Here is a 27947-nt window from a genome sequence, read left to right as displayed (position 1 = left end):
CTACTTTACCAAATGGACTGAAGCCGTTGCTCTAAAGAACATGACACACAAGGAGGTAATTGAGTTCATAACTGAACATGTCATTCATAGATTCGGCATTCCTCAGACCTTGACTACAGATCAAGGGACTTCTTTTATGTCAAAGGAGGTACGTGAATTTGCTGAATTATATAGAATTAAGCTGCTTAATTCATCTCCATATTATGCTCAGGCCAATGGACAGGCCGAGTCTAGTAATAAAACATTGATTAATTTGATAAAAAGAAGATATCTGATAACCCTAAGCATTGGCATAAGATTTTGTCCGAAGCTTTATGGGCTCATAGAATATCTAAACATAGTGCTACTAAAGTATCTCCTTTTGAGCTTGTCTATGGACATGAAGCAGTGTTGCCTGTGGAAATAAGTTTGAATGCTGTCAGGTTCGCCAGACAAAATGATCTAACTATCACTGATTATTATAATTCAATGACGGATAATATTGATGAGGTGACCGACAAGAGGGTGATAGCTTTGGGAGCAATAGAAAAGGACAAGATTATGGTAGCCAGGGCCTACAACAAGAAGGTCAAAGCAAAATCATTTCAAGTAGGGGACCTGGTGTAAAAGACCATCCTGCCTCTAAGGAATAGAGACCCGAAGTTCGGGAAATGGTCGCCAAGCTGGGAGGGTCCTTATAAAGTAAAACAGGTGGTGTCTGGTAACGCTTATTTACTACAAACATTACAAGGCAAGGATTTACCTAAGGCTTTGAATGGGCGTTTCCTCAAACAGTACCATTCTAGTATGTGGCAAGATGCCTAAGAGAACTGATGTGATCACATCGAGTTAGCTGCTTTTGGTTCGCCCAGCTCCACCAAAAGGCAGGGGGCATATGTTTGAACCAAAAATGAGCCAGCGGACGGTCCAACCCTGAGGCCGGACGGTCCGCGGTCCGGACGGTCCGCGCCTGTGGGCCGGACGGTCCGCGCGTGCGCAGAACAGATTAGGGTTCCAAGTTTGTGTTACGGTTGTTAGCTATATTCGCGGAATTAGCTCGGAATCAGTTGTGTAAAGGGTTCAGCCCCCCTCCTCTATAAATAGAGAGGTCTACGGCCGATTTGTAATCATCAATCGAATCAATACAACTTCTATTTCACATTTATTTCCTGTACAATTAGGAGTAGTTCTAGTTTAGCCTCTCGATCCCCAAATTCTCCGCCTCTCCTCGGCTCTACGTCGATTAGAGGAGTCTAGGTCGGTCTACCCGAGCCTAGACACCACCTAGGATCTCTCCTCCCCGACGGGGTCCCTCCCGGGAGTGAGATCCAGGCGTCGCCGACGACCTCCCGCCGCCCTTGCGCACGCGCGGACCGTCCGGCCGTCAGGCAGGGAACCTTAGCTCCTGCGCCAGGTCGCGGACCGTCCGGCCCTGTGCCGCGGACCGTCCGTGTCTGACCAGAGAGCACCACCGCCTCGCGCCAGGTCGCGGACCGTCCGACCCTGTGCCGCGGCCCGTCCGCGCCTGACCAGAGAGCACCGCCACTGGTTCTTTTGAAGTGATTAGCGCCTCCAAAAGGGTGTCAACACAGTGTAGTGCAAAATAGACGATGTGTGACTAATGCCACTGCCGATACTACTCGCACACGAACAACGGAGCAAATGTTTTACTGTAGCGAAACTACTCGTATAGTCGTATATCGGTTTGCCAAGTCTGTGCATGTGCAGTTTTCCTTTCATTCTTCCTATTGTAAGACCAACTCCAGCAGTGTGCGACTCCGTATCCCTAAAACGCGCGGCCGACACATTCTCTCTCCTCTCCGTATCCGGCTCCGTTTCCAGCAACACTCCCCATCCCACTCCGCATGCAGTCTATGACACCTGGGGCCCGCCAGCAAGCGCGCGCGCCCGCGAGAGAGCTGCGGAGAGGAGAGAGAAAGCGTGGAAATGGGGAGTCTGGGTACACGCCGTGCGTTTTACGGAGCCGGATACGGAGCCTGCTGGACTGATGAATAGTGTGCTAGACTCCGCAAAATACGGATACGGAGCCGCATGCGGAGTGCTGCTGGAGTTGGTCTAAGCAACGGAGAAGACACGATAGCAATGGTGTAGATTGGTCTGGTCGGTGGTGGCAGCACATGTTTTCGCATCAAAAGAGGCACGTATTTTCGACTTGCCTCTGCTTGTGTTGTATCCTTCGGACATGAAAGCAAATGCCACCGTCAGCAAGCCTGCAGTCCACAAGGTACCAGGAGTACGAGTACAGCACAGCGGCACAAGTACTCTAGCAGGTATACAGCAGACTAGAAGCGCTGACAAAATCTTCGAGAGCGATGACGCAACAGCTGACCGTAACGTAACGGGCACTCATCCATCCAACCAGAGACCTCCACCCCACCCCACCAGACATGAGCAGCCTGGCAGAAACCCCCGGCGGCCGGCGAGGCTCCACTTTGTCCGACGCGGACACCGTCTGACCCCGTGGCCCCACCTAGCTCCCTCCCTCCCCCCCTTTCCCTTTCCATCCTTTCTCCTCCGGTCCTCCCATCCCCAGTCCCCACGCGCGTGGCGCCTCTCTTCCTATTTATGCCTCCGGTTTGTGTTTCCCCTCCTCTTCGTCAGACCAACCGGTACGCACAAGTGCACATCCACTCTGAGAAGAAGAAACCCAAACGATCCAGAGAGGACTCCCAGTCCAGTCTCCGTCCATGGGTGCGGGAAAGGGAGGAGACGGCGAGGAGGCCGCGCAGCCCGTCGTGCTGAAGCTGGACCTGCATTGCGCCGGCTGCGCGCACAAGGTCAAGAAGGCCATCAGGCGCGTGCCTGGTAACGTACCCTCGCCGCGGCGATCTCCGTTCTATTCTACGCGCTCTTCTGTGTACTGTACTCCCGTCGTTTGCTTCTCCCGTCTGATTCGCCGGCGCTCGCTAGGTGTCGGGTCGATCGTGACGGACGTCGCGGCGAACAGGGTCGTCGTGGCGGGCACGGCCGACGCGGGCGCGCTCAAGGCGCGGCTCGAGGCCAAGACCAACAAGCCCGTGGAGGTCGTCTCTGCCGGCGGCGTCCCCCCAAAGCCCCCCGCCGCTGAGCCCCAACAGGACGCTGGCGCCGGCGAGAAGAAGGGGGACAAGGGCGCGAACCCCAAGGAGGAGGCTAAGGAGCAACAGGCGGCGGAGGAGGAGAAGAAGAAACCCAAGGAGGTCGGTACGCGGCAGGCAATGCCGCCCACGCCACCCAACTACGTACTCTTGTGACCTGCTGCAGGCCGCTAGAGCTAGACTGGTTTAAACAACGCATCTGCTTTTGGTTCTCCGCAGGAGACGGTGCTGCTCAAGATCCGCCTCCACTGCGACGGCTGCGGCGACCGCATCAGGCGACGCATCTACAAGTTCAAAGGTGAGCACAGATTCTGGCAGTCTCGGTCTCGGTGCGCCGCGCGGCTCTAGAAACTGACGCTGTTGGGCTTTGACCGGTCGGTGCAGGCGTGAAGGACGTGGTGCTGGAGGGCAATGCCAAGGACGAGGTGAAGGTCACGGGCACCATGGACGTCCCGGACATGCTCTCGTACCTCAAGGAGAAGCTCAACCGCGACGTGGAGGCCGTGGCGCCCGCCAAGAAAGACGGCGATGGCAAGGACGAGGACAAGAAGGACGGCGGCGGCGGCAGCGGCGGCGGCGAAGACAAGAACAAGGGCGCGGGCGCGGCGGGCGGCGACGACAAGAAAGACAAGGGCAAAGGGGCCGACGACGTGCCGGTGGCCCCGTCCACGGCGGCCGCCGCGGCGTTGATGGCCGCGCCGGCGGGGGCGAGCACGTACCGCGTGGCGCCGCCGTACCCGTACGGGTACGTGGCGGCGTACCAGCAGCAGCCCCCGCCCCCCGCCAGCTACTACCCGTACCCGTCGTACTACGGCAATGGCGACGGCGTGGGCCTCGCCAACCCCGCCCACCACTACCCGCAGCCGCAGCTGGCGTACCCGCCGTACCCGTACCGCTTCGACGTGGCGCCGCCGCCGCCGCCGCCGCAGCTCTTCAGCGACGAGAACCCCAACGCCTGCTCCGTGATGTGACGTGACGGGAACCGCCGCCGGCCGTGGGCACGCACGGTGTCCCTTGGTTGCGTCAGCGAGCTCACCCGATCCGTCGTCGGCTTTAACCTTTAGCCGGCCGGCCGACCGGCCGGGAAGAAAAGAAATCGACATGTACATATCGTCGACGGTAGAGCTCTAGGGTTATTTCTCTGACGCAATTCTGCCTGCTTCATCCGTTGAATTGAATCCTTTCGTTCCCATCTTCTTGACGCTCTGTTATGCTCGAATGCTGGGGTGCTTCATTCGGTAGCGAAGTTCTGTAACAGACGCGATGAACAAACTGGTCGGGAAGTGCGACTGCGTGGTCACCGACGCTGAACCGTGTGCTCCTACTCCTGCCGACGACCTGGGCCGCATTTTCTGACGTTCTGTAGAATGCGTCGGTCCGAGGCGTTATCCGAACGGGAAACGGGCGGGCTTGGAGCTCCATTTGATTTGCGTTGCGTGCGCTCTTTTTCGCACGCATTTTTCATGCCCAACCAGGCCGCACCACCGACCACCACCGACCCCGTCTTGCATTCTCTCTGTGCCTGCTTCTAGCTGATCGGTATTCATCAGATTTCAGACCTGGGAACTGTCTTTCTGGTTCAAAAAAGAAAAAAAAAGAGGAAGGGGAATTGAAGATAAAATCCCATGTCAGGATTCAAACTAGATAAAGTAAGGAAGGGGAATTGAAGATAAAATCCCATGTCAGGATTCAAACTAGATAAAGTAAGCTACGAGATCTTTTTTGTTTATGATGTTTGCATAAGCACCGTGTCAGCATCATGGACTTTTTTTAGGCCTGAACTGAAAAGAATATTCAGTCGCTACTCCTGGCACATGCAGGAGCCGGCTACCTGTTCCGCTTCCACGCTGTTCGACAGAGTGTTCTCCTTCTGTCCACGAAGGAATTGCCTACTGGTTCTTCCATTGTATACTGTTTTCCACCAGAAAGGGGGGAAAAAAGGATTGAAATGCGCGAGCTCTTGTCTCTTTCGTTGAAAGGTCGGAGCTGGACCGTTCCAGAAGAGAAAACAAAGAGCACGCTGGATAATCGAGAGAGAGAGAGAAAACAAATAGCAGCTTAGGCGCTGGTTTTGTTCGGATCGGATCGGATCGCGTAGTTTTCAAGCAAAACCCGCCGATTTAAAATTGGTTTGCACGAGACAGAAAAAAATAAATGCGCCGACGGAATTATATAACCAGATCAGATTGGACGGCTGGAGGAGAGGTAGGTAGGTTTTTTTTACGTGATGCTACGGTATGATGGCCGGTCATTGCAACAGGACTCGGTCCATGTAAACTCCCGCCCAAACGAAAAGCCAAGGGCTTTGTGCTCGTCTTTTGCTCTGAACGTCTCCTCTTGTTTATCTTTGGCGTCCCACCTTTCTTCCTTTTATCTCTTTATTTATGACATCCCCCTTTTTTTCAAAAAATAAAAGAAAACTTACGTACCTGTTGTTAAAAAACGAAAAAAAGGGAATCTATCAAAAGGCACGAAGCAAACAAACGAGACTGTTGGTGCCCTTTGGGACTGCGTGGGTCCTTAACCACATGCTTGGGTTTGGGTCCTTTTAATCCTTGGCTTTGCCACCTCACCGCCTGTCCTCTTGCTCGCAGCCCGTTTCCCTGGCTCCAAGACGGCTGCAGAAGCCATGGGGCATTGGACAGTTTGCGCACGCTGGCTGTGGCTGGTGCTGTCTGCGCCAAGTGCTAACCTATACTCTGGACAGACAGGCCCTTCGGTTCTGGCGCAGGACTGACTGGCTGGCTGGACAGTACCAGCGTCCCGCAAGGCCTGGTGGGGTGACTTTAGCGGGCCACATGTCATGCATGCCTTTTGGTTCTAGTAGTTGACTCCAACGAACTTTTAGGTGGCCTGGTAATTGGAGCCCTGGTAACTTGCAAGTGAAACAACCACCTTAATTACTCCGTACCACACCATTGTCTCTTTACCAAATGCAGTATCTTGGTAAAAAGATCAGCTTGGTGCTTTACCGGATGGGCGTAGCTGTAGTTTCCTTCCTGTCCTTGGCTTTTGCAGTCGCAATGTGGCTTCAATCGTCGTGCGAGCTTGTTCCTATGGAGATTAAATCCGCAGCGAACAAGCTCACACGAATCAGACCGTTCTGTGCTTGCCTGTGGCTTTGACTTCTCAGCAGTAGCACTTTTAACCTGATCCTTTACTAGCTTGATCCACACCAGTGGGGGTACATCACCAAGCATGACCATGATCATCATCAGTTGGACTCTGGTGGTTCTGGATTTCAGAACCCCAACAGTTCAGGACTGGGGAAAAAAAGAAGTCTTCTACCTATAAAACAACCTACACCCTCCTTTTTTTTCTCCTTGCAACAAAGTGAAATTGGAGTCCCTTTAGGAAAGGCAAAGGGGGGAAAGCGTGCTCCGTGCTGCATGGACCACCGCCACCTCTCTTTGGGCTCGGCGGGCTCTTCTTGACATGTCACATCCCTGCTCGGCTGCTCCCAAATCCAGAGCTGCTTTCGCTTGTCCTCTCTTCCCTCGGACGCATCAGGCATGCCGAATGCAGCAGCGCGTGTGTGTGTGTGTGGGGGGGGGGGGGGGGGGGGGGGGGCAGACGAGACGAGGATGGTGGGTGGCCGCACTGGAAGGAAAGCGAAAGCGAAGAAACATTCCTGCACGAGCACACTACGGACAGTGCAGCAGCCAGCAGGCAGCGGCCCCCTTTGCCTTTACAGCCAGAGCCCGGAGGGGCGCTGCTGCAGGTAAACTCTGCAATCGACCTCCTCCACTGCTTTGTGCACATGCACGGTTGGTTGGTTGGTTGGTTTGGTTTGGTTGCATTGCACGGCCGCCATGTTCAGTTCAGTTCAGTTCAGTTCCACCACGAGGGTAGCAATGGAGGCATGGAGTGGAGAAGAATGCGTACGTCCAGATGAAAGTTTCGCTAGACCAGTGAAGTTTCATCGAGTCTGCAGGCAGTTTCGCGCAGCAGCAGCAGCAGCAGAGATCAAAGGGAAAAAAGCACTGCTGCCCTGTTGCAGAGCTCGCAGTGCATTTTGCGTCTTTTCAAACAAGCAGAGAAAAAGAGACAGGCAAAGATGAAGGAACGTGAAGGATAATTTCCTCCCGAAACAAGGCCACCAGGTAGCAAGTTCTTATTCAGATAAAATCGTGCTAAGGCACTGTAACCTTATCAGCACTGTAAGTTCATCGCGCTGCAAAGAACCTTATCTTGATTCTTCAGCTTTCGGTTTCAACTAGCAGGCTGTTTGCTTGGACTGCTGTTGTTACGATCTATAAAGACAAAAAAAAATTTGTAGAAGTTATAAAAATCGGTATGAATTAAAGCTAAACAAATAGGCTGTAGAATCATAGAACGGTGAAGTTCTTGTGTTTAGTATCTATCTATGGATTATTCAGTTATGGCATTTCTTCTAAGAAATCTGATTATTAAGAAACTACCATTTGTGGCGTAGGTTAGTCTATGCCAGCAGACTGTATATATATAGTTGTACAAAACATTATTTTATATAGTAGACTTCACTTTTAATAAAATCAAGTTTAAAATAAGGAAGTTATAAAGTGAACTTTAAAGAGAGAGAGAGATGACTTTACTTTTTATAAAGTGAAGTTTAAAGAAGGAGAGTGACATGGGTAAGGGCTGAAGATAACTTTAACTCAAATTTAAATATCCAGATCTACACTGGTACTCGTAGTCGTATTTAAGTTAATAATCCATCTATATGGTACCGTACGGCCGTACTATCGTATACGGTTTTAGGCGAAGAAGGAAAAAGAAAACAGTTCGCGAAAAGGAAAAAAAAGGAAACCAACATGAACATCCCAATCACAAAAGGCCTAGTCATATCAGATTGCATGAGGCCCATTCTTGATTTCTTGGAATACAGCCCGGCCCAAACATCGTGGATAAGCTTTGCACCTCTCTGATCGTTCACTGACAAGCCGACCCATGACGCCCGAGTGCTCAACGCCCCCAACGACCTGGATTCGCTTTTCCCCGAGCCTCAGCAGCAGCAACGCGTCGCGCGTGCATCACAACGAGATTCAGAGCCCGAGCCCGAGCCCCAGCCCCAGACCAACGACGAGAAAGGACAAACTGCGGCGGACCTACCCGAAGTCGGAGGCAGGGCAAAAGGCCCGATCCCCCCTCCCCGCCGGTTGCCGCGCTCGTGCCACGGTGCGGTAGCCCCGTCGACGCCGGCGGACAGCGTGCACTATGGGTTGCTCCTCCTCCGTGCCAGGTTCGCACCTCCTCTCCCTCGAGTCTTCAAAATTCGAAGGTTGCGGTGTAGGATTGTTGTATTTTCTATTCAATTAGTTGCCGGAGGGAACAGATTCAAAGTTTAGCACTGATTCAGGTGGGGTTTGTTGTGCAGCAGTTTTTTGCCGCGAATTCGCTCAATCCCTGGTGTGTTTTTAGGGTTTTGGGCTGTCCTTTGTAGATTAAATTGACTGATTGGAAATGGAGGTTACATACTCACCACCACCAAAAAGAAAGACCGTGTTTATGAAGCCTGGCTAAGTGCGTACTGTGGAGGTGGACTTAGTTGTTTCTTTAGTTAATTTGGGGAGTTAGTTGTTTCTTTAGTTAATTTGGGGATTTAATGTGACAATAAGGTGTCAACAAATGTGATATGTGGTTGGGGATCATACAGTTATAGCAGAAGATAGTGAAATTAGTTAATGTCTAAGTATATAACGCCTTCTGTTTTTCCCATTCAGCTAGAAATACTGGAGGGCTGAACACTATCAGCAACGATAGCTCTCCAGACGCCAGTTCAAAGGACTTGCGTGCTAAGGTTAGCCAAACTCCATCCTCTCTACCTTTTGTAATTATGGTGGTTGATCTCATATTTTATTTCACTTCTTTTGGTTGCTTGTCTTGGTTTAGAATTGGTTGTGGTATCAGCGTGTCTACCTTTAGCCAAGATGTTTGATAGCACTCAGGGGGGAGGGGGATATGGAACTGCTCAAAAGCACATAAAAGTGTCCTATATGTACTGAAACTTGTTTAGTGTACCATTAATTCTTGGATATTTTGATGCTGTAGATTGTGCAATTGCTTAACATTTCATCGCAGCCAAGGGTTTTTGGGATCTTACCCAGCGAATCTTCATATTGCAATACCTAATATATTCAAGAATTTTTCGTTTGTCTATGTCTGCTCATTAATAATGGCTGTGATCTAGAATTCAGCATACTTACTATGTTAGGGCATCATTAATAGTGGCTGTGATTTATCTAGTAAAACCTGAATACCTGATTAACGACTTTTGTTAATGTTTTCAACCTTCTCATGTTATAGTTGGTATTGCTGGGAGACTCAGGTGTTGGGAAAAGTTGCATTGTTCTTCGTTTTGTTCGTGGTCAGTTTGATCCTACTTCCAAGGTGATTTACTGTTTTGATCAGATCGACCCATGAATGAAACTTTACTTTCGGTTGCAGCATTTCCATTCCCCAACTTATCTTCTCAAATGGTTACAGGTAACTGTTGGCGCATCTTTTTTATCACAAACATTGGCATTGGAGGATTCAACAATAGTGAAGTTTGAAATTTGGGATACTGCTGGGCAAGAGAGGTAATTTGGTGCTGAGATCAGTACTTATTTTGGATACCTAATTGGGATACTTTGCCGCACGTACCCACAGGATTTCTGATAGTATTCTTTGCACATTTGATCCATCTTTCTTTGCAAGCACAACAGCACATGCATGTTTTTGCCTGAATCAAGAGTCATGAGAATTGAGAGCTTGTCAATTTCAGGTATGCTGCCTTGGCGCCACTTTACTACAGAGGAGCTGCTGCTGCAATTGTTGTCTATGATATAACAAGTCCGGAATCATTTAGCAAAGCACAGTATTGGGTAAAGGTAAAGTATAAGCAACCCTCTACTCTTCTGAGTTCTTATCCTTGGTTTTCTCCCCATTCCCTATTATCGACCTGTGCATCTTCTTGAAGCTCTGATGTAATATGTATGGTACCTAAAACACCATTACAGATTAGAAACATATTGACTTGGATATTATCATATGATATTCAATTGACTGTACCTGAGCAACATTAGAACTTAGAAGCTATCATGCACCTTGAATATTTATTTATGTGTAGCAGTTGACTCGGTGATTATATTCAATCTTACTGCTCTGAAATTCTATTTTCGTTTGTACCCTGTTTTTGGTTTCAAGATTAAATACAACACTCCTGTTTTTCTTTCCCATTCCACAGGAACTTCAGAAGCATGGTAGTCCTGGTATTGTAATGGTTTTGGTTGGTAATAAGGCTGATCTACATGATAATCGAAGTGTATCCTCGCAGGTAAGAGTATATGCTCTTTGCCAACTGATAGATATTGTAGTTAATGGCTGCTACTATATGATCTTGACCATATGGATATGGTGTACTTGTTGCAGGATGCGCAGGACTACGCAGAGAAGAACAATATGTTTTTCATTGAGACGTCGGCCAAGACAGCTGATAATATAAACCAACTGTTTGAGGTATGCTTTGAGTGCATGAAATGTTTGTTTTACATAACATGCAAGAGGAGAAGCAATTCTAGCTGCAACTGTTAATGTTATTCTACTTTAGAAAAGATCAAGCTGAGCAAATACCCGTCGAATATCGAGTCGTGGGTACCCATTGTCATCTAGACCTTGTCTGGCGCACATCGGACATGTTCGGTCAATGTAACGCCCAAGTATGCACAAAACACCCTCTCTGGAAGAATGCACTGGTGCCCACGTCCGGACGCACACTGGATGGGCCGATGCCCCACTTCAAATTTCCCACACTTGGCCAGGTCAATCGGACCTGTCCGGTCCTTGCACGTCCTGTGCACACTAGGCACCAAGGTGCACGCCAACAACTGCTCGATCAATTCAACACACGACCACGTGTCCGGTGGCACACCAAACACGTCAAGTGCTGGAACAATCATCACTCTGAGCAACGTTTCAAACCCTTCAAATGTGTTAACTACTCAAGTGTTCAACCAACTTGTGCACGTGAGTTAGCCTTTCACAAACATTTCCTAAAGAATTTTCACTTCTCACCACGCCACTTGATCTAAAGGTAACGTGAATTAGATCTCACCTAGCGGCACTAGATAATCGATTAGCTCACAAGAGAACCCCTCTTGATAGAACAACCATCTATCATAAACCCAGTCAAGCTCTTCTCTACTTAACCTTAGACCAGTGAAATGAAATGCCCTACAAATATATCTTTGTCTTGCGCATTCCATTTCATTTTCATGTTGGCAATGCTGCACAAGCATCCAACTTCCATCTTCATCAAATGATGAACAATGATCATCTATGGTTGTAGCTAACCACACTACCTTTTGTCATTGCCCATAGCATGAAGTTCTACCATTCTCTGTTGAGCTACTTGATCATCAATACAAAACAAAACTTGGCTTGACCTTTCTTGAATGATATGATCCACTTCATGTTGCCATGTGACCAGGGGCGGATCCAGAATTTTTTTATGCCTCAGGTCAAATCTACTAAATTTTTTTCTCTTCATTTTATCTTAACTATTTTATACCGTATAAATATATAGAGTTACATGGATTAAGCCCCGGGCCACGGACCGGGTGGCCCGGGGTGTAGATCCGCCCCTGCATGTGACCTTGTTGGTTCATCGATCACGACTTTGCTTGCTCTTCACCATTGCACTTGGTCCATCGACGCCAAGGTCCTTGCTCAAGCTTCACAACCATGTGGTCTGTCACTTCAAAGCCTCTTGATTTGTCCTTCACACTAGCAACCTGATCCATCGTAGCCAAGTCATATCTTTTGATTTTCTCCACCTAGCCACATGATACCATGAAATGTCTCATATGCAATGAGCTCCTTCATCACACTAGTTGAGCATAGCAGCAAATCCAAGTCATTTCACCACAATGGCTCATATTTCTCTCATACTAGTGTACCTGTGTACTTACCGGCTGTGTATCTCAACATAAATACATATTAGTCCACTTAGTTTGTCACTCAATTACCAAAACCAAACTAGGGTTTTACTGCTTCATGTTGGTCATGTAGAAAGCTTTGCAGCCAGGGGCGGACCCAAGGGGGGTCTAGGTGGGCCGTGGCACACCCTAAGCCAGCTCACCCAAGACCCCGCCAGCTCACCAAGGATCCCTTCCCCTTCACAGTTCGCACTCTTTATCTCTTTGCTCGAGCGCCCACCCTCACGCCAAGACATTGGGACACCGACGCTTAGCCGCCAAGCCACCTAGGGCCAGGCTACCCAGTCACCGCCTGCCAGGTCGTCGCCGGCCCGGTGCCACAAGGCCTATGGCCCGCCGCCCAGTTCCCGCGGCGCCTCCCCTGGTGACTAGCGTCCGCCGCTTGCCTGTCTCCTAGATCCAGCGGTTCAGGCATGAATGTCTTCCCCTGCTCCCCTCGGTGACAACGTCTGTAGTTGTCCAATCCCCAAGGTTTGTAACAATTATTTGGTAATCTTTGTGACGGTTAGGCTTCTCTAGTCTTATTGAATATTCAGTGCACTCCTGGTATTGTACAACAGAGGTTGTTTTTATCATGTGTAGGAAGATCATTTCAGTTTCTTTATGATTTGTTGGAATGGAAACACACAAGTTAGTGCTGAATTTTATCCATACGAGACAATGTCTCAATCCAGTGCTAGGTTTATTTTGATCACGTATGGCAGATATGGGTAGACATTGTATATAATTGTATATAAAAAAATTTGTTGCGGCACACCCTATATAAAAAACCTAGGTCTGCCACTGTTTGCAGCAAATCTTTTTTCTTTGGAGCCTGCTGTTGGTCTTGTTTCAGGCTATTCTGCCTGTTTTATCTAGTATTTCAGGTTGGTATGTAAGGGTGTCTGTGGGTGTTGTGTACTGTCTACTCTTCTTAATGAAATGACACGCATATCTTCTGCGTTGTTCGAGAAAAAAAAACTAGGGCCTTTCATCATGCGCTGATGCAAAAGGAGTCACCCAACGACAAATTGCAAACTCCAAGCACAGTGGCCCTTGTCATATTGGCGCTTCATCAGCTCTTGAGCATGGACAAAATGGTCATGGATTTCATCCAAAAACATGCCACGAGCTCCAAGCTGCTTGTCCCAAGGACAATACTAAACAATTCCTGGCTCGTAAGATATCGATTTAATGTGGTTTAGGCTAAACCACATTAAATGGGCAGTCTTCAGCGCCGTTTGGAATGATGTGTGGTAGCATTAGGGTCTGTTGGTTGGGATTGTGGCTGTGAAAAAAAACTACTGTGGGCTGAGCTGTGAAAAAAGCTAAAAACCATTCGGTGGAAACTATTAAAAGCCGCTAAAAGTTCTTCTATATATATTTCACAGTTCCATCCGAAAGCCACTAAAAGCAGGTATATAGGTGTTTTTAGTTTTGCACTTCGAGAAAGTCGGCTTTTAGAAAAAGCTGCTTTCTAGATCCATCTCTTTGGTTTGGCTTTTAGGAGGCAAAAACCAAAGCCAAAAGCTAAACCAAACACACCCTTATTTTGCCCTAAGAAGCCATTGAAGCCAACTCTAAGGACGATCACTAGCAAGACAATGCATGTACATGCCGAATGTGTGATTTGTAACCTCTGGTTGGCCATCGGTTTTGACACCTACGAGGTTGGACAACTCTGTCCAGAATGTGCTGGTTAAGGCAGGGTCATGGTCACCGATAGTGGACATGGCAGCCCATGAAGCCGCACTTAGCGCACTATGTGTCTATGTTGTCAAAGAAGACCTATGTGATGGAGACCGTAGGGTAGGGGTAGCTTAGAAAAGAAAATGTGCGTACTTGGAGAAGCGGTGTACCACCATGAGGACCACTGATAAGCCCTTGATAATGTTCATGCCTCATGGCTGTCACTCACATCAAGCTGCGCGCGGCAAGGCGCTAGAGCAGTCCGACAAGGTGGAGATGCCATGTCTTGTTCCTCCAGCATATGCTGCAGCTCTGGATGAGAAGTCCTGGGTGAGCCTGGCTGCTTTCGGCGTGTACAATAAATCACGCAACCACTGCAGCTTCTTTTCTACGCCTTTATGCACACACACAATGAGCTGTGTCCAAGATCCGTGGCCACGACACGGAGGGCGATGGCACAAAAATACACACATCATGCAGGACTATGCCATCTGCACGGCCTGAGAAACTTCACATTAAGCAGCCCAAGGGCAGGGAAGCTGCATTATGCTAGCCATCGACATATCATCGACACTTGGGTATATCATTATGATATGTGGATTTATTTGTGACCCCCAAACATAATATCACATCTGTTTTTACCAGCCATGTATTCTCTTATGTTATTTTTCTAGTTTCAAATATGAATATGTTTCTATGTAACATCCTCCTCCTAACATGACCGCGTTCCTGTAACAGGAAATTGCAAAGAGGTTGCCTAGGCCAACGGCATCGTGACAGAACACTTTTGTGTATTGCTTGTACCATGTAATGCATGCCAGTCCATATACACGGGTACTGTATGGACTACGGAAGACCTCTCATGTAAAGATATTTCCCCCATTCTGTTATAGTTGTGGATGACAATTGGTATTGAGAATATCCTCTGATGTCGCAAATTGGTCTTCTGATGACCAAGTGTTTTTCTTTTCTTTTACCTCGTTCTAGGCATTCTAAGGGCCTGGAGCATCTGGTTTTTAAGGAACTGGTTTATAAAAGTTAGTGTGGTTCCAAATATATCGGCTTATATTTCAGTTTATAGAAATTGGATTTATAGTTTCTTAAAAACCATGAAGCTACTCTTCTCTAGCTAAAATTAGTTTTTTGTTTAATTATATTATGAGCTTCTTTGGCACAACTTTTTTGACGGCTCTAACTCGGGCCATGAAAAACGGTTTCTCTTCGAGAGCTCTCCAAGAGTTAGAGCCATTTTCTTACTAGGAGCTAGAACACAAAAAAATGTGGCTTCTACCGGTTCCTATCCAACCTTTGATAAAATTATGGCTCCTGCCACCGTCTCTAATAAAATATCGAAGAAGCTATTTTGTTAAACGAATTGCAAGATGACTCTAACTTGTTCAAGAGAAACTATTATAGAAACTGCAAATAGAAATTGATTATAAAAACTGGTGTGCTTCTAAGGCTTTATTTGGGAGAGCTTCACTTTAAGAGTTTTAAGTTTATTTTAGCTTTTCTATCAAATAGGTTCAGCTTCACGAGATCTAGCTTAGAAAAAACTGAAACTAGAGTCTAGTTTTATGAAATTTTTAAAGCTCCTCAAAAGTGCTTTAAAAACATTGTTTTTATACCTTCTAATGAAGCTGCACAAAAAATACCCACCATATCCTTAGTTACATGACATAACGATTCATGTCTCTTTCTTAATCTAATCATCAAGAGTAATTAAGAAAACTCACAAAAATTAATTATATTAAGCTGAACTTTACGTGCAAGTCAAACATTCATGAAACTTGTTTTACCAATTTGTTTAAACTGTCTTATGATAAAGCTAAAAAATCGAAGCTGTAATTTTTGAAGTAAAGCCATCCCAAAGAGGGCTAGTTGAATTTCATGTGAACGCTTGCTTGTCATTTTTTTTTGGACGTAGTCGGATTAAAGTGGGCTACTAGCCTACTAAGATAAAGCTATTCTTGGTGATCGACGATTGAGGGTTTAATGATTATTAGATCATGGATGACCCACCTCACATTTAGTCCTTGCACGGTTCCGATGAGGCTAGTAGTTCTCTAATAACTCGATAAAACATCACCTCTATAACGCTTCTTGAGCAATTCGATTATTTTTTATATTATTAGAATTATTATGGTAGAGTACTCGAACTTAGAGTTTTTTTTTCAGATAACACCCTTAGGCTTAGGGGGTGATGTGAAAATAGATTTAATTTATTTTTTAGGCATGTTAATTCTTTCGGCATGTGTTTGATTTTGAAAGTTAAAAGTGGCCACTGTAATAGCTTTTCTGTGCGTGTGTTCGAGAAAAAAAGTTTTATTATTAAAAAGAAAAAAACTAGTTTTTTATAATAGCTGAGGAAGATAAAATAAAACCTTTCCTTATACTAAACTTATAGCAACTAGAAGAGGTTCTCTATATTCTTCCTAATATATATAAATAAAGTTTTTTTTATAAAAAATAGCCTACAACAGTTTATTTAAATGACTATCTAAATAAAGTCATCTTATCCTGCCCGCAGCAGCACCAGCAAGCAGCTTCTGCCGCTCCGCACTTCCGCCGTTCCGCAGCGCCCCGAGCGTGAGTAGGGCTGGACAAAATACTCGTGGCTCGTAAGCTCGCTCGACTCGTGGCCAGCTCGGCTCGGCTCGGCTCGGCTCGTTTCAATTTTATCACGAGCTGAGCTAACATCTCAGCTCGGTTCGTTAACGAGCCAGCTCGACATGAGCTCGAGCCAACTCGTTAGTTCGAATGAGCTAGCATTTATCTGTAAAACAAAGCATATACCTGTATTGGATGAATTAATAAGTGATGAACTATGTTAGTTTAGGTTTAAATGATGTGATATATAAAATTATGGGTATTGTTAGTCTTTTCTAGTGTTAAATTAGTATGAAATTAACTAGCAATTGATTATAATGTTGTATATATACATGTATACTATTTTTTGTTCTGGCTCGCGAGCTAAACGAGTCAGCTCGAGCTCGCAAACGAGCCAAACCGAGATGGTTCTCTAGCTCGGTTGTTTAACGAGTCGAGCCTAGCGAGCTCGTTTTCTTAATATCCACCCCTAAGCGTGAGGAGAGAGATGGTGGCAGGAAGCGAGCTGCCGAGCTTTGCAGCCGAGCAGTTTCCTGCTGGCTGTAAAGTGGATTTGGGTGGCAATTTGCTAAAATCCGATCCATCTGCTGAGAAAGGTTCTTCTAGAATAAACTATAGTCTCGGTTGAAATCAAACTTAATATGAACTGCAAGATTAAGATTTGAAGAGCTCGGTGATGTAAGCGAGTGCTTGCCATTGCTGCTTATCTTTCACCGTTAAAAAAAAAACTATGCAAGAACCTGAGACCCCAGCGGATGCAAACCATGATCATATTCAATACCCAATTCAATATGCATGTGATTTAATCTGTAGAAAGTAGAGCCGAAAACCATGAAATAAGTTGTTGACGAATCTTCATTATGTGTCGTGTTATTGCAGCGGGCGTATTAAGAAATGTACATTTTAACACTGGTTTTAGTGGATTGTACGTAGTTCTTTTTTTTTAATCTGCATCACCTGTGTAGATCTTTGTTTTGGTGTTATGGCAGACAGGGAGATAGTGTTTGGTCTGTTGTCTTGAACTCAAACACTGCTCCCGCTCAGAAGAATTGGTGGGATGAGCCATATAATTTACAATACACAGTAAAGAGATTTTTCTAAATAAAATCTTATTTCAGTGAAACTGAAGCTAGTTTGCAAGCCAAACACTTTTATAAACTCTACGTGCGTGATTGGTTGAGTGGCTCCGGCGGCTCGGCCTCCCGCGTGCCTGCCTCGGCAGCGAAGGCCGTTCGCTCCGTATGCATGTGTGCAGAAAGGTGGTGGAATATAGGGCCTAGCTTGTACGTGCACAGGTACGCTGATATTCTCGCATACAAGTAACCAATCATAATACCGTATTCGGTCAAGCATATGGGAAACCTAGTTGCTTTTGTATAGGCAACCAATTACATAGTATGACTCTGAAACAAATCTGCTTAACTCTAAATTTATTAAGCTAAGCTCGTTTTTTGAAGCTAAGCTATACCAAATACTCACTTAATACTATATCTATTCTCGAATATTTATCGCTCGTTAGTTTTTTTAACTAAAACGTGATAAATAAAAAAATTTATAGGAGTATTTTTTTATGAGTATAGTTTTATCTCACGGCCACAGATACATGTAAGCATTATCCAGCGGATGCATACCCGTTGCGATTTCTACCGGCAAAGTGAAAGCAATAAGCCCCAATCTCGCGGCTCCAACTACCATCAACGAACAACCCGGAAGAAAGAAGCTATAAAGGCGAACCTATCCCCTCGCCCCTCTCGTCTTCATCTTCACTTCGCCCCCCGAACCCGAGCACCCGCAAATATCTGTCGCCGTCTCGCCAACAGCACCAACCGCGCCTCCTCGAATTCGACCGTCATGGCGAGCCAAGGCGAGCCGTCTTCCTCCGATCCGTGAGTAGCCGCTCCGATCTGGCCGCACGCATCTAGGGCTTAGATCTGTTGTTGGTGCGAGAAGAGGGTTTTGGTGGTGATTTTTTGACATTGATGGGGTGTGGGGGGCAGGAAGGGGAAGAAGGATTACTCTACGGCGATCCTGGAGAGGAAGAAGTCGCCGAACCGGCTGGTGGTCGACGAGGCCACCAATGATGACAACTCCGTCGTCGCTCTGCACCCGGACACCATGGAGAGGCTCCAGCTCTTCCGCGGTGACACTGTCTTGATCAAGGTATGGATGAGCTCTTTACCTCGCCTACCAACTCTTATGTTCAGATTGCATTACGGGGTCTTGCCGTCCGTCTTGGTTGTGGTGATTGTTTACTGTGTAGATGACAAGTCCGTTGTGAAAAGCCGTGACCTTTGACGCTGTTCATTTGTAATCTCAAGTGTTGGTTTTAGGTAAACTAAATGCTTGGTGTTTGTGATGTTTATAAATATTATATTATATCCGGTTACGTTTTGAAAGTTTGACCTCTGTCGTGGTTTTCTAATAATTGGTTGAAGGGTTGATTTGTGATGAGAATCACAGTACATGGATTTGGTAATAGTTTGTTGCTTGTTTGTTTTAGTCATGTAGTTCGTAGCTGCTGTCGAGAATATAACAGGGCAGGGCTGCCGAACCTATATGTGATGGTGCACGAATCTGTGCTTTCCTCATGATCAAGTTAAATTGTGCTGTAGCGCGGAAATCTGTGCTTTTATCCTGACCAACCTATATGGAGTTATGTATGACACTGTACTTTTGGACGTGTACATGGTTTGTGGTTTTACATTGTCCGTAACTTTGAAGTTTTGAACCTGTAACGGAAATTATTTTGATTCTGTTACCATGCTGCTGTACATGTACTGCATAATGAGACAAGGATTTTTCTATGATGCTGTGAGGCTAATTGAATTTCTTGTCATAGCTGCATTACTTGCACATTATGGATGATACTCTTAATTTCAACCATACAATTGTACTTTGAATTTAGGACTCGTGTGAGATAGTTTGTGGTCACTACCATTTGATTTTTGTCTGCTGATGTTCTGGATGACTTCATTGCAGGGTAAGAAGAGAAAGGACACTGTCTGCATTGTGCTTGCAGATGAGACATGTGAGGAGCCAAAGGTCCGGATGAACAAGATTGTCAGGAAGAACTTGAGGGTACGGCTTGGTGATGTTGTATCTGTCCATCAATGCCCAGATGTCAAATACGGGAAGCGTGTGCACATACTTCCAATTGATGACACCATTGAAGGCATCACTGGCAATTTGTTTGATGCCTTTCTAAAACGTGAGATTTCTTTATCGCTTGTTCTCTTAAACAGTTTTTTTGACTTAAAACTTTCTTTTGGCAATCTAGATCATCCTTTGACAGACGAAATTTATTTAAGTTGTACATTTAATTGTAACTATTTATTTATAGCTTTATGTGTGTTGAAAAAGATGGTATTTGTAATTTGTTGCACTGAACAAGCTCAGTTTTGCATCGTCCAGGTGTTGGTACTAGTTTCCATGATTTGGATGTGTCTCTGAACTATCATCTAGTGTGCTTATACTAGACTAATTTATTCATTGCATCATTGGAGTATATGATTCCTTATTGATATCTGACCGTCTGTAGATTGTAGACTACTGGGCATCCTACAATTCATTCGCAACTTGCTAGTCTGCTCAAATGTGTTTTCCTTTTTTTTCTGCTATAATCAGTTTCATTTTTCTTTTTGCTAAATACTATCTTCAATTTTTCAGCATACTTCCTTGAAGCCTATCGTCCTTTGAGGAAAGGAGACCTTTTCCTAGTCAGGGGTGGCATGAGAAGTGTAGAATTCAAAGTCATAGAGACTGATCCTGCAGAGTATTGTATCGTTGCACCAGATACAGAAATATTTTGTGAGGGTGAGCCTATTAAGAGGGAGGACGAGGAAAGACTCGATGAGGTTGGCTATGACGATGTTGGTGGAGTTAGAAAGCAGATGGCCCAAATCAGGGAACTGGTTGAACTTCCATTGCGTCATCCCCAGCTTTTCAAGTCTATTGGTGTGAAACCACCAAAGGGCATATTGCTGTTTGGGCCTCCTGGCTCCGGCAAGACCCTTATTGCTAGAGCTGTAGCTAATGAGACAGGTGCTTTCTTCTTTTTGATCAATGGACCAGAAATCATGTCAAAGCTAGCAGGAGAAAGTGAAAGCAATCTCAGAAAGGCATTTGAAGAAGCTGAGAAAAATGCACCTTCCATCATTTTTATTGATGAGATAGATTCCATAGCACCTAAGAGAGAGAAGACCCATGGAGAAGTTGAAAGGCGTATTGTTTCACAGCTCTTGACTCTTATGGATGGGCTCAAGTCTCGTGCACATGTGATTGTTATGGGTGCCACCAACCGTCCAAACAGTATCGATCCTGCTCTTAGAAGGTTTGGTAGGTTTGATCGCGAGATTGATATTGGTGTTCCAGATGAAGTTGGCCGCCTTGAGGTTCTTCGGATTCACACGAAAAACATGAAGCTGGCTGAAGATGTAAGTGACCTTCACTGATACTCGTATTGACGTGGATATTTGTTTTCTATGTTATTTATTCTGTTTTATATTTGAAACTGACCTCAAATTCTCAATTACAATGCAATCCTATTGCAGGTTGACTTGGAGCTCATTGCGAAGGATACCCATGGGTATGTTGGTGCTGATCTTGCTGCCCTTTGTACTGAAGCTGCTCTTCAATGCATTCGTGAGAAGATGGATATTATTGACCTTGAGGATGAGACCATAGATGCTGAGATACTGAACTCTATGGCTGTCTCAAATGACCATTTCAAGACTGCACTTGGGACAAGCAACCCATCTGCTCTGCGTGAAACTGTGAATATCTCTAGGAGTACCCTCTTCTGCAGGTTGTGATAAGTTTCTACTTGTTCAAGAAGCTAACCTTGAATATCCTTTTTCAGGTTGTTGAAGTCCCAAATGTCTCTTGGGAAGATATTGGTGGTCTGGAAAATGTTAAGAGGGAGCTACAGGAGGTATTTTGGTTTCATATATTGGTTCTGCTGTTAAATTGCCGATTCTTAGTTTATCGGACTTCAAATTTTTGCAGACTGTTCAATATCCAGTGGAGCATCCAGATAAATTTGAAAAGTTTGGCATGTCTCCTTCGAAGGGTGTTTTGTTTTATGGCCCTCCTGGCTGTGGCAAGACTCTGTTGGCCAAGGCAATCGCTAATGAATGCCAGGCTAACTTCATCAGTGTGAAGGGTCCTGAACTGCTCACCATGTGGTTTGGTGAGAGCGAGGCCAATGTCCGTGAGATTTTTGACAAGGCTAGGCAGTCTGCTCCGTGTGTCCTCTTCTTTGATGAGCTCGACTCCATTGCTACTCAGGTATAGTGTCCTAACGGTCATGCTTGTGCTCACACCCATACAACCTGCAAACGAATTGTAACTGCCAGCCATTGTGAATTTCAGAGAGGAAGCAGTGTTGGTGACGCGGGCGGTGCTGCTGACAGGGTGTTGAACCAGCTGCTTACTGAGATGGATGGCATGAATGCCAAGAAGACGGTTTTCATTATCGGCGCGACTAACAGACCAGATATCATTGACCCTGCCTTGCTGAGGCCAGGACGCCTCGATCAGCTTATCTACATTCCTCTGCCCGATGAGCAGTCCAGGCTTCAGATCTTCAAAGCCTGCCTCAGGAAGTCTCCTGTGGCTAAGGACGTTGACTTGCATGCTCTTGCCAAGTACACCCAGGGTTTCAGTGGAGCAGATATCACCGAGATCTGCCAGCGTGCGTGCAAGTATGCCATCAGGGAGAACATCGAGAAGGTAATAATCCCTTTGCTCGGAATCGGTTTGCAGTATTTGGCTATGCAGAGTTGTTTTGCTAACCCCGAGGCATTTGGTTTCAGGACATCGAGCGGGAGAGGCGCAGGAAGGACAACCCTGAGGCCATGGAGGAAGACGAGGTGGACGACATTGCCGAGATCATGGCTGCCCACTTCGAGGAGTCCATGAAGTACGCCCGCCGCAGTGTCAGTGATGCCGACATCCGCAAGTACCAGGCCTTCGCCCAGACACTCCAGCAGTCCCGTGGGTTTGGCAGCGAGTTCCGGTTCTCCGACCAACCGACGGCAGCTGCCGGTGCGGCCGACCCCTTTGCATCCGCAGCCGACGATGACGACTTATACAGCTAAACTGCACTTCTATTGTGACGCATCTTTCCTCCCTCCGTATATATGATTATATCATATGTTAATGCGTGTGTGGGGGTGTTGCTGTACCTATACAGTGAAGTTAATATTTCTGTTTTGCATGCTTGCCTGTTGCCTAATTTCACTAATTTGAGATGATTAAGGTAGTGTTTGTCGGAGCCCAGTTGAGAGGAGTGGCTCTCGAAGGGCTTTTTTTTTGTGACCGTTTAGTAAAGATTCACGATAAACTAGAGGTGAAGCTACCGAAAGAGTGTGCCAAAGGGACACTAAGTTGAGCCTTAATTAATTTTAGTTTAAAAATAAATAGAAATAAATCAGATCATAATCCGATTTTATTCTTAAATTTTACGGTGTAAAATCTAAATCCCGTTATCATCTAGGATGTTTGTTTGAGATATAATCTACTTGATTATATAATGTAACTTATTTTAAATTAATATTTAGTTCAAAATAAATTAGATCATATAATCTAGATAAATTATAATGTCAAACAAACCGGTCCTAATTATATGCAATCAAGCATTGTGTAACAAACAAAATCTGATACCTGTAACGCTACGATGATTGATATATAACTGATGTGACACCGACGGATGAAAAGATGTGGAAAAAGCTAACCGAAGAATAAGCCGTCAGCACCTTTTTCCAATCTCAGACGATGGAATTCTAAACGGGCAACAACAAGGGCCAATTCCCTATATGCCCTCAGTGGCACACAAGGGATGAGTATAAAATCTGATGGCATACCAGGAATTTTCTCCAACAACAAAGCAAAAGTTGCCTCGCCAACCCGCGAGTCACGGGTGTCTCTTCACCAAGTCACTAGTTGCCACGTCGCAGGAGAGAAAGTGAGGGGGAGGGGGTATATTTGCCAATTGCCACACCGTCACCTAGGGATGGCAACGGGTTTAAAATCCGCGGGTACAGAGATTACAAACCCGTACCCGTGAGATTAATGTTAAACCCGTACCCGTTACCCGCGTATGTGTCGGGGACCGTAATTAGGGGTACCCCCAAGGCTTCTAATCTCAGCTGGTAACCCCCATCAGCACAAAGCTGCAAAGGCCTGATGGGCGCAATTCCGGTTAAGGCTCCGTCCACTCAAGGGACACGATCTCGCCTCACCCGAGCCCAGCCTCGGGCAGGAACGGAAGACCAAGGCAGATTCACGCCTCGCCCGAGGGTCTCCTCAAGCAACGGGCGCACTTTCGACTCGCCCGAGGCCCAGCTCGGGTAGGCTTCACGGAGAAGCAACCTTGGCCAGATCGCCTCGCCAGCCGACCGGATCGCAGGAGCATTCAATGCAAGGATCGCCTGACACCTTATCCTGACGCGCGCTTTCCAGTCGACAAGGCCGAAGTGACCGCACTCACTTCGCCCCTCCACTGACTGACCTGACAGGAAAACAACGCCGTCTGCGCTGCTCCGACTGCTGTGCCACCCGCCAGGGTGAGGCTGACAACAACCAAGTCCCGCCTCGGGCGCCATAGGAATCTCCGCCTCGCTCGACCCCAGGGCTCGGACTCGACCTCGCCTCGGACGACGATCTCCGCCTCGCCCGACCCCAGGGCTCGGACTCGACCTCGCCTCGGACGACGATCTCCGCCTCGCCCGACCCCAGGACTCGGACTCGACCTCGTCTCGGACGACGATCTCCGCCTCGCCCGACCCCCGGGCTCGGACTCAGCCTCTACTCCAGAAGACGGTCTCCGCCTCGCCCGACCCCAGGGCTCGGACTCAGCCTCGACCTCGGAGGAGTCACCACCTCGCTCGGGCCGACCACGCCACAAGGGGAGGCCATCATTACCCAACCCCTAGCTAGCCCAGGCTACGGGGAACAAGACCGGCGTCCCATCTGGCTCGCCCCGGTAAAACAAGTAATGATGGCACCCCGCGTGCTCCATGACAACGGTGGTTCTCAGCCCTCTACGGAAGCAATGATACGTCAGCAAAGATCCGACAGCCCCGACAGCTGTGCTTCTACAGGGCTCAAGCGCTCCTCTGACGGCCACGACGCCACATGAACAGGGCTCCAACACCTCTCTGACAGCCACGTCGACACGTACATAGGGCTCTAGCTCCTCTTTGCTAGACACGTTAGCACACTGCTACACCCCCCGTTGTACACCTGGACCCTCTCCTCACGTCTATAAAAGGAAGGTCCATGGCTCTCATACGAAAAAGGTGGCCGCGCGGGAGAACGGGCAGCCTAACGCCCCCTGTCTCTCTCTCTCCCTCGCGAACGCTTGTAACCCCCTACTGCAAGCGCATCCGCCCTGGGCGCAGGACAACACGAGGCCGCGGGTTTCCCCTTACTGTTTTCCCCCCTTTGTGTCTCCGTCTCGCGCCAACCCATCTGGGCTGGGACACGCAGCGACAATTTACTCGTCGGTCTAGGGACCCCCCGGGGTCGAAACGCCGACAGTTGGCGCGCCAGGTAGGGGACTGCTGTGTGTTGACGAAAAGCTTCCCGTCAAGCTCCAGATGGGGAGTCTCCAGCAACCTCTCCAACCCAGGACGAAGCTCCGTTTTGGGAGCCTCGAGTTCATGTCCCTCGACGGCAGCTACGACATGATACTCCTTCCTCCGCCGCGCGACAACGACAATGGCGGCCGTCAGCCCGCCCGCCGGCGGCAGAATCGACGACGTCTTCCCCGCATGGCGGAAGAACAGCATTCGAGGCTGTCCCGTCACCTTCCCCGTCGACGGGGAAGGAGGCGGGGCAATCATGGCCAAGCAGGAGGCGGCGCCTCATCGGCTGTCGAGCGAGTCGACGACGCCGGCGCCCCAGCGGGGGACACGGCGGGCGTTGACTTCGCGTTTGAGACGAAGATGAGCGTCGTTTTCCTGCAACACGCCAACCCCAAGCATACGACGGGCGACGCCAGCACGCTCACGAAGGACTTGCTGGGCGTTAGCCTTGTACCTGAGATAACGGTGCAGTCCGTCCCCGACGCGACTTCATCACCGTCCGTCGATCAAGAGGTACCGTCCGTTTCCCATTCTGTGCCTTTTAGATTCAGCTTCGACCCACCAAGCGACCCCGCTTCGGTGGACGCTTTCATAAAGGCATATCCAAACCTCCCGGGGTACCATATGTGGTCAACCTGGGACAGATTGACGACCGTCTCGACCTACGGGCCCCCGGGTTCCAAGGAAGACGACGAGCCCGACTCTGGTTGGGATTTCTCCGGGCTCGGTAACTCTAGTGCCATGCGGGACTTCATGATCGCATGTGACTACTGCCTCTCTGATTGCTCTGATGATAGCCACAGCCTCGACGACGAGGACTGTGGCCCAAGTCACGAATGTTTCCACGTCGATCTAGAGGGTCTCGACGAAGGCAACCACCTTGGTATGCCGGAGGACGGCGATCCCTCTAGGCCTGCGCCTCGCGTTGACATCCTTCGGGAGCTAGCCGTGGTCCCAGTCCCTGCGGGGGGTCAGGACACACAGCTCGAGCAAATCCGCGAGATGCAGGCCAGGCTCGACGAGGAAGCAGGACAACTTGTGCAGCTCCGGCAGAACATCGGGCAGGAGCAGGCAGGCCGAGCACCGGCCGGAGAAGTGTGTCATCTGGCCCAGGACGTCCAGCGCCGCATCGCCGACGATGCCAGGGCAAGGCTGCCCCCGGCTTCCAGTGGGGTCGGCCAGAACCTGGCTGCAGCAGCAATGCTACTACGTGCGATGCCGGAACCATCCACCACCGAGGGGCGGCGTATCCAGGGAGAACTCAAGAATCTCCTGGAGGATGTCGCGGTCCGACGGGCCGAAAGCTCTGCCTCCCGAAGGCAGGGATACCCCCCGGAGCATCGCGCCGCGACTTCCCGATTCGTGCGGGAGGCCTCGGTCCACACGGGGCGCACGCGGGACACAGCGCCTGCGGCCCCGGGCCGCCTCGGCAACGAGCACCATCGCCGCGACCGTCGAGCCCACCTCGACGAGAGGGTGCGCCGAGGCTACCACCCCAGGCGTGGGGGACGCTACGACAGCGGGGAGGATCGGAGCTCTTCGCCCGAACCACCCGGTCCGCAAGCTTTCAGCCGGGCCATACGACGGGCGCCGTTCTCGACCCGGTTCCGGGCCCCGACTACCATCACCAAGTACTCGGGGGAGACGAGGCCTGAACTGTGGCTCGCGGACTACCGGCTGGCCTGCCAGCTGGGTGGAACGGACGATGACAACCTCATCATCCGCAACCTCCCCCTGTTCCTCTCCGACGCCGCCCGAGCCTGGCTGGAGCATCTGCCTCCTGCGCAAATCTCCAACTGGGACGACCTGGTGAAAGCCTTCGCCGGCAACTTCCAGGGCATATACGTGCGCCCTGGGAACTCCTGGGATCTCCGAAGCTGCCGTCAGCAGCCGGGAGAATCCCTGCGGGACTACATCCGGCGATTTTCGAAGCAGCGCACCGAGCTGCCCAATATCACCGACTCCGATGTCATCGGTGTGTTCCTCGCCGGCACCACTTGCCACGACTGGTGAGCAAGCTGGGTCGCAAGACTCCCACCAGGGCAAGCGAGTTGATGGACATCGCCACCAAGTTCGCCTCTGGCCAGGAGGCGGTCGAGGCCATCTTTCGGAAGGACAAGCAGCCTCAGGGGCGCTAGTCGGATGACGCCCCCGAAGCGTCCGCTCAGCGCGGCACGAGGAAGAAGGGCAAGAAGAAGTCGCAAGCGAAACGCGACACCGCCGACGCAGACCTTGTCGCCGCCGCTGAGCACAAGAACCCTCGGAAACCTCCCGGAGGCGCCAACTTGTTCGACAAGATGCTCAAGGAGTCGTGCTCTATCATCAGGGTCCCGTCAAGCACACCCTTGACGAGTGTGTCATGCTTCAGCGCTACTTCCACAAGGCCGGGCCACCGGCGGAAGGTGGCAGGGCCCCCGACAACGACAAGAGGGAAGCTCACAAGGCAGAGGAGTTCCCTGAGGTCCATGACTACTTCATGATCTACGGTGGGCGGGTGGTGAACGCCTCGGCTCGGCACCGCAAGCAAGAGCGCCGGGAGGTCTGCTCGGTTAAGGTGGCGGCGCCAGTCTATCTAGACTGGTCCGACAAGCCCATCACCTTCGACCAAGACGACCACCCCGACCGCGTGCCAAGCCCGGTGAAGTACCCGCTCGTTGTTGATCCCGTCATCGGCAACGTCAGGCTTACCAAGGTCCTCATGGACGGAGGCAGCAGCCTCAACATCATCTACGCCGACACCCTCGGGCTCCTGCAGATCGATCTGTCCTCGATCCGGGCCGGTGCGGCGCCCTTTCACGGGATCATTCCTGGGCAGCGCGTCCAGCCCCTTGGACAACTCGATCTGCCCATCTGCTTCGGGACTCCCTCCAACTTCCGAAAGGAAACTGAAAGTCGCCTAGAGGGGGGGTGAATAGGGTGAAACTGAAATTTACAAATATAAACACAACTACGAGACGGGTTAGCGTTAGAAATAATAATGAGTCCGAGAGAGAGGGCGCAAAACAAAGCACAAGCGAATGAAGAGTGTGACACGCGGATTTGTTTTA

The 27947-nt window shown here is 48.7% G+C and overlaps 3 protein-coding genes across 3 annotated transcripts; all 3 read left to right on the top strand.

Annotated features, from left to right (window-relative positions):
* Positions 1-2606: 2606 nt before the first annotated feature.
* LOC100280911 (uncharacterized) lies at positions 2607-4269 on the top strand. Its single transcript, NM_001367149.1, has 4 exons — positions 2607-2805; positions 2911-3179; positions 3297-3375; positions 3462-4269. Exons 1-4 carry the CDS (start codon positions 2688-2690, stop codon positions 4046-4048), a joined length of 1053 nt encoding a protein of 350 aa, NP_001354078.1. The 5' UTR covers positions 2607-2687; the 3' UTR covers positions 4049-4269.
* A 3763-nt stretch (positions 4270-8032) lies between these two features.
* LOC100282900 (uncharacterized) lies at positions 8033-14761 on the top strand. Its single transcript, NM_001155806.1, is given in 8 exon segments — positions 8033-8298; positions 8780-8856; positions 9363-9446; positions 9543-9637; positions 9823-9928; positions 10285-10374; positions 10470-10556; positions 14441-14761. Coding segments are annotated over 8 exon segments (603 nt in total). The 5' UTR covers positions 8033-8273; the 3' UTR covers positions 14480-14761.
* A 3153-nt stretch (positions 14762-17914) lies between these two features.
* On the top strand, positions 17915-22541 carry LOC103639569 (cell division control protein 48 homolog E). Its single transcript, XM_008662304.4, has 9 exons — positions 17915-18198; positions 18310-18472; positions 19292-19520; positions 19979-20745; positions 20863-21084; positions 21171-21242; positions 21317-21598; positions 21683-22042; positions 22126-22541. Exons 1-9 carry the CDS (start codon positions 17936-17938, stop codon positions 22408-22410), a joined length of 2643 nt encoding a protein of 880 aa, XP_008660526.2. The 5' UTR covers positions 17915-17935; the 3' UTR covers positions 22411-22541.
* The last annotated feature ends 5406 nt before the right edge of the window (positions 22542-27947 follow it).

The sequence above is a fragment of the Zea mays genome, chromosome 9 (assembly GCF_902167145.1).
Source record: "Zea mays cultivar B73 chromosome 9, Zm-B73-REFERENCE-NAM-5.0, whole genome shotgun sequence".
Classification (NCBI taxonomy): Eukaryota; Viridiplantae; Streptophyta; class Magnoliopsida; order Poales; family Poaceae; genus Zea; species Zea mays.
Note: the sequence above shows the minus strand (reverse complement) of the source record. Positions and strands in the feature narration are given on the sequence as shown.

Bases quoted from the DNA above. Each gene is read 5' to 3' on its own strand.
- LOC100280911 (NM_001367149.1), top strand. From the start codon at position 2,688: ATGGGTGCGGGAAAGGGAGGAGACGGCGAGGAGGCCGCGCAGCCCGTC. The intron at 2,806-2,910 runs GTAACGTACCCT...GGCGCTCGCTAG, and splicing joins GGCCATCAGGCGCGTGCCTG to GTGTCGGGTCGATCGTGACG. The intron at 3,376-3,461 runs GTGAGCACAGAT...CGGTCGGTGCAG, and splicing joins ACGCATCTACAAGTTCAAAG to GCGTGAAGGACGTGGTGCTG.
- LOC103639569 (XM_008662304.4), top strand. From the start codon at position 17,936: ATGCATACCCGTTGCGATTTCTACCGGCAAAGTGAAAGCAATAAGCCC. The intron at 18,199-18,309 runs GTGAGTAGCCGC...TGTGGGGGGCAG, and splicing joins GAGCCGTCTTCCTCCGATCC to GAAGGGGAAGAAGGATTACT. The intron at 21,599-21,682 runs GTATAGTGTCCT...TGTGAATTTCAG, and splicing joins TCGACTCCATTGCTACTCAG to AGAGGAAGCAGTGTTGGTGA.